The sequence below is a fragment of the Pan troglodytes genome, chromosome 5 (assembly GCF_028858775.2).
Source record: "Pan troglodytes isolate AG18354 chromosome 5, NHGRI_mPanTro3-v2.0_pri, whole genome shotgun sequence".
NCBI lineage: Eukaryota > Metazoa > Chordata > Mammalia > Primates > Hominidae > Pan > Pan troglodytes.
In genome coordinates this window covers 38,883,656-38,891,984 of record NC_072403.2, presented here as the reverse complement: position 1 = coordinate 38,891,984, position 8,329 = coordinate 38,883,656, and the positions used below count along the sequence as shown (strand labels likewise).

The window sequence follows — 8,329 nt, the reverse complement described above, 5'->3', positions numbered from 1 at the left end:
TAAGATTAGGGCTCCCCATAAACTGGGCCATGCAAATCAATTACTAGCTGTCATTTGATTAATTTGAAGTCAGAAGCTGTGTCTGCCCCACTTAAAATAGGCATCCCTTATTCATTGAGGAAAGAGCATTGGAGCAGGTTTTACCAGTCCACAGACTACCCGAGAACCACCTGGGGAGCATGCTGAAAACACAGGTTCCCTGGCCCTGCCTTGGAAAGGCTAATCTAACCCATTAAGTAAAGAGGAAACTCAGGAACACGTAGTATAACGAACCCCCCAGGTGATTCTCATTTGGAACCAGAGACCCGCATGATTTCCTAGCTCCTTCCAAGTTGAAAATCATCGATTTCATGGTCTTTGACACATGGCCTAATTTGGTTAGATTTCTCTTTACACAGACGTTAGCTTTACGTTGTTGTTGTTTTGTTTTGTTTTGTTTTTTTAATATATATACTGGACTAAATTCTCCCAGTGCCTCTTATTAGCCGAGCCCAACCAGAAGCCAAAGGCAAGGGTGATGCCGTCCTCCAGCCTGTGTCAGCCTGGAGGAGGTGCCCGGGTCCTGGAGGGACCAACAGAGAGGACCAGCACCTCTGCCCTCCTCGGGGAGTCCACGGGAGCTCTTTACACTTTTCTTTAGACCAAACAACTCCAACAATTACACATTTTTTCTTACACAATGAAATTAAATAATAATAAAAGAAAAATAAAATAACATATTTGAAAGTGATTTAAAGTTTTAAGAGGTTTTTATTCCATTGTGTAGCCAATGTTTTCCTTTTAAAGATTATTGGTAAAGTTTATTTTACTTTCTAACTCAAAATTTGTCCACGGAAACTTCTTGGGAAAGTAGGATTCCCTGCATCGCAGATCGACATAGAGAGGATTTGTTGGAGCTCAGCTGCGCGGTGCTCTGACGGCCTTTTCTCTCTCTTCAGGGGGTCCCTTCTTGGAGGACGTGGTAATAGTTGGTCCAAGCCCCTCCCATCCTCCAAAACTTCCTTTGGCCTCTCCTGGGGGCCCAGTGAATCCTTCCACCTTCTCACCCCGGCTCTTTCCCTCTTTACCCAGCAACAGATACATTCACTCAGAGAATTTCTGTGATTGGCTGAAGACAGCAGGGGTCGCCCCCATCCTCGAATCTGTTTTCTTCTTCTTTACCTCCGCCTTGTTCCTGTCCTCACCACACGGACTGAGACTGATTTGATTAAAGCACCAGAGTGTAATGGCCCTCAGAGCAGGGCTGATCCTGGGGTTCCACACCCTGATGACCCTCCTGAGCCCGCAGGAGGCAGGGGCCACCAAGGGTGAGTGCGAGGGCGAGGAGGGTGCGGCGGGGAGCAGAGATTTACGGAGTTGGGTTACATGAGGAGGTGGCATGGAGGATGCTTGTTCCTCTCGCTCTCTGGTTTATGGGCAACTTCCTTCACCAAGAGACACCCAATCCCCCTCATCTCTGTCACATCCACTCTGGACCTAAATGAAGATGCAGCTCGGTCAGCTGCGCAGGTGCCCCAGTCAGCCTTTGCTGACGTTCAGATTTCTCCTCATTCCTTCCTCCTTCCTGAGACCCAAACCTCCATCCAACAGATGCCAGCAAGCACCCTGATTTCTCTACCACCCCTGGCCTGGAATGTGCCCGATCAAGTCCAGTTCTGTTGCAGTATTTATGCCCATGCCGGTAGTTAACTATTTACCTGTCTTTGTTCTTCGGGAGACATGAGCTGGGGTGCGGGTCTACAGATGGTTCATCTTTTTTTTCTTTTATTTCCCTGGCCCACCATTGTGCTGGGTGCATGCTAGTTCCTCAATAACTGTTGCTCAAACAACTTCATAGAGTTCTACAAGAATTAAAACTTAATCACTAACTTCCAGAAAACTAGACAACAGTTATAGAAGAGCCACACTCAGTCATAATGCTCTGAGATGGAGGAATTGGGACATGAACCTTGACTTCTGACTCCTCGTCCAGTGCTCTTTGTAATGCCTTGAGTTTCCTCTTCCTATCCCCTTGGTCTCTGGGTCACTAACCTTAATTCTTACCCCTGCCAGCCGTGGCCTATTTCCCCTCACACCCACCTGCACTGCATCTCTGTGCAAAGCTCCACTACTCTCCTGTCCTTAATCACTCCTCCTCATCCCACCCCCACAGTCCCACCAGCTCACAACACAGGGCCTGACAACACAGCCAGAGCAGATGACCACAGCCAAGATTTAAATTCTGGAACCCCAAGCATGATTTTAGGCAGTCCCTCCTCTTCCCATCCTGATATGCCAGACTGCACTGTCTCTGTGCCGACTGCAGTGTGCTGGGATGAGCCTCTTTCTTCCTGTTCTCTCTCCCTTTCTCTCTCCCAGGGCCAGCCCAGTGTCAGAACAGGACTCTGTCCCCACACAGAACCCAGGACGGGGCCCAGGCTCAGGGACTCAACAATCACATATTGTGGATGAGACAGACACATTTTTTTCTCTCTCCTTGACCCTGAACTCGCCAAACACAGCTGACCACATGGGCTCCTACGGACCCGCCTTCTACCAGTCTTACGGCGCCTCGGGCCAGTTCACCCATGAATTTGATGGGGAACAGCTGTTCTCTGTGGACCTGAAGAAAAGCGAGGCCGTGTGGCGTCTGCCTGAGTTTGGCGACTTTGCCCGCTTTGACCCGCAGGGCGGGCTGGCCGGCATCGCCGCAATCAAAGCCCATCTGGACATCCTGGTGGAGCGCTCCAACCGCAGCAGAGCCATCAACGGTACCGGCCCTCCCTCTGCCCACCCAGTCAGGCGGGAAGGTCCAGAGAAACTTCCTCCCAGTTCCTAGGCTCCCATCACTCTGGGGCGCGCTCTCAGCGCCCGCGCCTGTCATGCCCTGTCCCTTTCTTTCCCAGGAGGCTCCAGGTCTTCCCAGACCCCTTTGGCACCCCTCTCCTTGAGGAATGACACCTCTCACCCGGACTCCCGCCCAGGGACCAGTCAAATATAGGAGCTCCTGGCGTCCCCACTCCCTCCCCAGTCTCCTCTCCCTCTGTTTCCCTCCTCTCCTGCCCCAGTGGATACCCCAGAGCATCCTCTGCCCACAGATGGCTACAAAGGGGGAATGTCCCTTAATCCCAGTCCTAGTAAGGCCCTGGGGTGAGGGATGAGCCTGTGGACTCAGGGCCCATTCCTCCTAGTGCCTCCACGGGTGACCGTGCTCCCCAAGTCTCGGGTGGAGCTGGGCCAGCCCAACATCCTCATCTGCATCGTGGACAACATCTTCCCCCCTGTGATCAATATCACCTGGCTGCGCAATGGCCAAACTGTCACTGAGGGAGTGGCCCAGACCAGCTTCTATTCCCAGCCTGACCATTTGTTCCGCAAGTTCCACTACCTGCCCTTCGTGCCCTCAGCCGAGGACGTCTATGACTGCCAGGTGGAGCACTGGGGCCTGGATGCACCACTCCTCAGGCATTGGGGTACGGAGCCCCCTCCCCATGCACCCTCCTGGCCCCAGGTTTCCTTTACTCTAGAATCCTTTCATATACCACCAACTCCTTCCTTTCTCTCCTAGAGCTCCAGGTGCCTATTCCACCACCAGATGCCATGGAGACCCTGGTCTGTGCCCTGGGCCTGGCCATCGGCCTGGTAGGCTTCCTCGTGGGCACCGTCCTCATCATCATGGGCACATATGTGTCCAGTGTCCCCAGGTGCAGAGGCCCCGGGAGTCTGGGGGGTGGGGGAGGAAAGTGGATGACTCTGAACAGGACGTGGGTGGAGAATCAGAGATTCTGTTGTGGGGAAAGAAGTCAGGAAAGAAATGGGCAGGGAGAAAAGAAGCAGAGGTGGGGTGAGAGAGTGAGGTTTTGGGGGAGGTGGGCACTCAGAGATAGGATCCCAGCATATTGAAATTGAGCAACCTCGATCGTATGTTTTCTGCTATTTTAGGTAATGATCCTTCTGAGAGAAATGACTTGTGGGAGACACCCTGCATATCCTCATGGGTTTGTGACAGCCCCTGCATGCTCAGTGCCTTTTAAGTGCATCCCGCTGTGCTGACTTTGAGTGGGATCAACATCTGTCCTACGGGTCCCCTCTTTTTTGGCCCCAGTATTCATGGCAGGGTTTGTTGGACACCTACTAGCTTCCCTTCCCATTCAACACACACACACATTCTTGCTCTACCCAAAGCTCTGGCTGGCAGCACTAAATGCTTTGGTGGTGTTTGCACTGTGTCCTTTTTAGGCCTTGGCCAGTTCTTCCAGGGGTGAGGCATGTGGTGCTGGGGATTGGCAGCCGTCCTGGGGCCCACACAAGTGTGCTCCATTTGGCCCATTGTGTGTTACTTTGTGAATGAGCCATTTCACATGGACTTCATGAAATTTGCCTCCTGAGTTCAGGTTTACCCTGAAAGGGATGCAGATTATCCTGTTCCTCATGACCCCCTCAGCTAACAACAGTTCTGAAGGGTGCTGGGACAGGACAGGCTCATGGGGACTCCACTCCTGCCTGGGTTTACTCTGTATGAAGAGGCCACTGGTATCCTGCCATGATGTTATCTCCTTTTTCTACTTTCCCTAGAGTCCCATGCATGATAAAGAGAGGCACAAGGCTTGGATAAGGTGGCCACTTCCCTCAGTGGAGTCAGTCATGTTAGGTAGGAGGTGGTAGAGTCGGTCTGCAAGGTATCTCGTAAGAGGGGAGGTCCACCTAGACACACTCTAAATATGTGGCCTAGAAGATTTTGGTCTACTTTTCTGTGAACAAAATTTAAAACATACAAAGAGATAAATCACCATACCACATAGTTTATGTCAAGACCAAAATGAGCAATACAGATCACGGTTTTCAAACCAGAATGCACATAAGAACTGCTTGGGATCCTTTTAAAAGTACAGGCATTGGCCTGGTGCAGTGGCTCATTCCTGTAATCCCAGCACTTTGGGAGGCCAAGGGGACAGGACTGCTTGAGGCCAAGAGGTGGAAACCATCTTGGGCTACATAGAGAGACCCCATCTCTAAAAAGAAAGATTTAAAAATTAACCAGGCATGGTGGCTCGCACCTGTATTCCCAGCCATTCGAGAGGCTGAGGCTGGAGGAGTGCTTGAGCCCAGGAGTTCAAGGCTGCAGTGAGCCAAGATTGCGCCACTGCACTCCAGCCTAGGTGACAGAGTGAGACCCTGTCTCTAAATAAATAAAATATAAAAATAACAGTCATCACCCAGACCTACTGAATTAGAATCTCGGGGGTGCAAGGGGCAGCAACAGGGAAGCTGTCTTTTTTGAGATGGGGTCTCACTCTGTCACCAGGCTGGAGTGCCGTGGCATGATCTCAGCTCACTGCAACCTCCACCTCCTGAGTTCAAGCCATTCTCCTGCCTCAGCCTCCTGACTAGCTGGGACTACAGGTGTGCGCCACTACACTCAGCTAATTTTTGTATTTTAAGTAGAGACGGGGTTTCATCATGTTGGCCAGGATGGCCTCCATCTCTTGACCTCGTGATCCACCCACCTTCCCTCCCAAAGTACTGGAATTACAGGCATTAGCCACTGTGCCCAGCCGAGGCTGTCATTTTTAACCGGCTCTGGATGACTCTGATGCAGCCATCCTGGACCTTGGCTGTGGTCTGGTAACTGGAACCCAGTGACGTAATCAGGTGCCACTGGGGGTCATGGGAAAGGGGGATCCCCAAGGTCTGAGGTGGACTAGGAAGGCTTTCTGAAGAACCTGGGTCTGTTAGGGCATCAGCCAATCAAGGTACAAGTAAATAGAGGCAAAATGAGGGTTTGAACTGTGAGCAGTTGGTCCTGGAAAAGAAAGAAACCAAGAGATTATGGGGACTCAATGGGCTTCTTAAGAGAGAATAAGTTGAAATCAATGACTAGAAGACCCTGATGGAAGTGGAGGAGAATCATCTCAGGCAAACTTTTTGTGTGCCAGTAACAGAAACCCTCTTTGTGTGATCACATGCAAAGTATAGGATATTTGCAATATAGCCATGGGGAGGAGTGCAGGGCCCAAGGGTAGATTTTAGCCAGGCCTCCCAGGAACAGAACTCGGATCCGAAAAGCCCAGAGAAGCTAGAGCTGCCCCTCCAACACTCTCGGATCCACATGGTCTGTGTTCTCTAGACCCCCCTGCATGTTAGCGGTGTTCTCTCTCTGTGGACTGACTGTCCTTCTCAGTGAACATGTCCACCCGACAGCTCCTGAGTTTATATCATCTCAACCCTCACAACCCACAGAGGCTGTGTCTCCTAGTCACAGCTTTAAATTACTGGAAAAATAAATGACTGGCCAAACTTGGAGCAGGTGTCCATCCCAGCCCTGTGTAGTTAGAGCAGGAATCAAGATCTCAACACAAATGTGGCTGCCAAGCACTCAGCCCCAGGGCGAGGGGTCAAGTTCTTCTCAGAGAAAGAGGAATAAGTTGGTTCTCAGAAGACATCACAAGATACGTGTGTACCCAACAATCTCTGATCTCTGCTGATCTTTTGCTTAGACGTTAACTTGATGCATCATTGGAAAGGTGTTTCTCTCATCTCTGTCCTAAGGCTTGATAAAGTCATTAAAATTGTGTTCTTTTGACTAAAGAAATATGCTTTTTTTTTCACTGTTGCATATACTACCCTGAAGTCACTGGAACTTCTAGGAGTAATTCCAGAGCTTTTAGATTTATGCATCTGTGTGTATACTCACATTTGTTTCTAGTCTCAAAGTACGTAGTCTTTTATTTTAAAAAACAAGTTGTCCTCCTGCATTCTTGATCTTTCACTCTCTTTTAGAACAGACATCCAGTAGTCTCCTGTCCTTTGTATCCAAACTCTCCCTTTTTGCAGGGTCACCCTACAAATCATAAGCATGTCATCTCTCCTATATAACAAGAACATCAAATCCTCTGTCTGTCCTTGACCCAGTCTCCCTTCCACCCAAGCTCCTCCTGGTCACGCTCTCTGAGAGTGTCTGCGTGGACTGCCTCCAGATCCCCTCTTCCCATCCACTCTCTTTCGGTTTTAATTTTTAACCAAATTATGTTATAGTTTAAAGAGTCAAATATTTCTACAATATTTGCTACAGAAATACCAGTTTCCAGCCCCCTCTCCCACCATATCCTCACCCTTACAGAAAATAACTTTCAATTGTTCTAATATGTTTTGTTGGTATTAACCTCCCATCTCTAAATAACATGTTTGTGTTGCTACATCTAGATTTTTCAGCTTTAGGCTTTATCTCTTTACCTCCTGCTGTGGAAGAGGGGGATTTAGATTTTTTTCATCCTCAAAGAACATCATGCCCCCTTTCCCATGCCCTTTCTTTTAATGTGACTATATTGTAATTTTTACAATATAGTAAAAGTTACTGTGTTTACTATGTTTCTATCAATATGACCATGTAATGGCAAACCATAGAGCAAGCCATGCTCACTCTTCCTTTTCTAGACGACTTCGTTTTCTCTGGAGTATGTAGTTGTCCTGTTTTCCTTTGTGTGGCTGTATTTGTACTTATTATTAATGAATCATAAAATTCCTCACAGTACAATCAAACACATCAGGTATTCTGTCAATTTTATCACCAGATATAACTCTCCCAGAACCTTCTGTCTGCTCCATTCTTAACTCTTTGCCCTTGATGATACAGCGGTCACTCTGAGATCACTCTTCGCCATCCTCGTCAGGATTTACCTATCCTCCGAGTTGGATCTTCTGCTTCTTGTATCCAGTCATAGCCCTTTTGTGGTCTGCCTTATTTTAATGAGGCACCTCTTCTTTCCACTTCCTGAGAAACAGTGCATATGAGGAAAACTTTTTATGCTTCGTATGTCGGAAAATATATTTATTCTACTCTCACACTTGAATAATAGCTTCCACGGTTATAAAATTCAAGATTGGAAATCATTTCCATCAGAATTTTTAAGGCATTTCTCTATAATCCCTTAGCTTCCTGCGTTATTGTTGATAATCCAAAAGACATTGTGTCATGAAACTTTGTATGTAATCGTTGTTGTTTTTTTCTCTCAGAAGCTTATAGGATATCTGCTTTTTCCCTTCCTCCTTTAAATTCTTATAGGTGCTCCATTACCTACAAGATGAAGACCCTTCTCAAACTGTCCTCAAGGTATTTCTTTTTCTTTTTTTCTTTTCTTTTTTTTTTTTTTTTGAGGTAGAGTCTCACTCTGTTACCCAAGCTGGAGTGCAGTGGTGCAATCTCAGCTCACTGCAACCTCTGTCTCCCAGGTTCAAGCAATTCTCCTGCCTCACCCTCCTGAGTAGCTGGAATTACAGGCACCCCCCACCATGCCCGGCTAATTTTATTATTTTTAGTAGAGACCGGGTTTCACCATGTTGGCCAGGCTGG

General features: G+C 48.3%; 1 protein-coding gene across 10 annotated transcripts; it reads left to right on the top strand.

Moving 5' to 3' along the window:
- The first annotated feature begins 1,116 nt into the window (after positions 1-1,116).
- On the top strand, positions 1,117-6,571 carry LOC471979 (HLA class II histocompatibility antigen, DO alpha chain). Of its 10 annotated transcripts, XM_063812859.1 has the most exons (7): positions 1,154-1,307; positions 1,591-1,681; positions 2,359-2,750; positions 3,171-3,452; positions 3,548-3,683; positions 3,922-5,025; positions 5,262-6,571. In XM_063812859.1, exons 1-6 carry the CDS (start codon positions 1,226-1,228, stop codon positions 3,923-3,925), a joined length of 987 nt encoding a protein of 328 aa, XP_063668929.1. In that variant the 5' UTR covers positions 1,154-1,225; the 3' UTR covers positions 3,926-5,025; positions 5,262-6,571. The 10 variants fall into 10 exon arrangements, with proteins under 10 accessions (XP_063668933.1, XP_063668932.1, XP_063668931.1 ...); XM_063812863.1 differs by lacking the exon at positions 1,591-1,681 and having other exon boundaries at positions 1,117-1,307; positions 2,502-2,750; XM_063812862.1 differs by lacking the exon at positions 1,591-1,681 and having other exon boundaries at positions 1,150-1,307; positions 2,502-2,750; positions 3,548-3,621.
- The last annotated feature ends 1,758 nt before the right edge of the window (positions 6,572-8,329 follow it).

Excerpts from the sequence above, each read along its gene's own strand:
- LOC471979 (XM_063812859.1), top strand. The coding sequence starts at position 1,226 with ATGGCCCTCAGAGCAGGGCTGATCCTGGGGTTCCACACCCTGATGACC. Across the intron at positions 1,308-1,590 it reads GGAGGCAGGGGCCACCAAGG|ATGCCAGCAAGCACCCTGAT; the intron begins GTGAGTGCGAGG and ends TCCATCCAACAG. Across the intron at positions 2,751-3,170 it reads CCGCAGCAGAGCCATCAACG|TGCCTCCACGGGTGACCGTG; the intron begins GTACCGGCCCTC and ends CATTCCTCCTAG.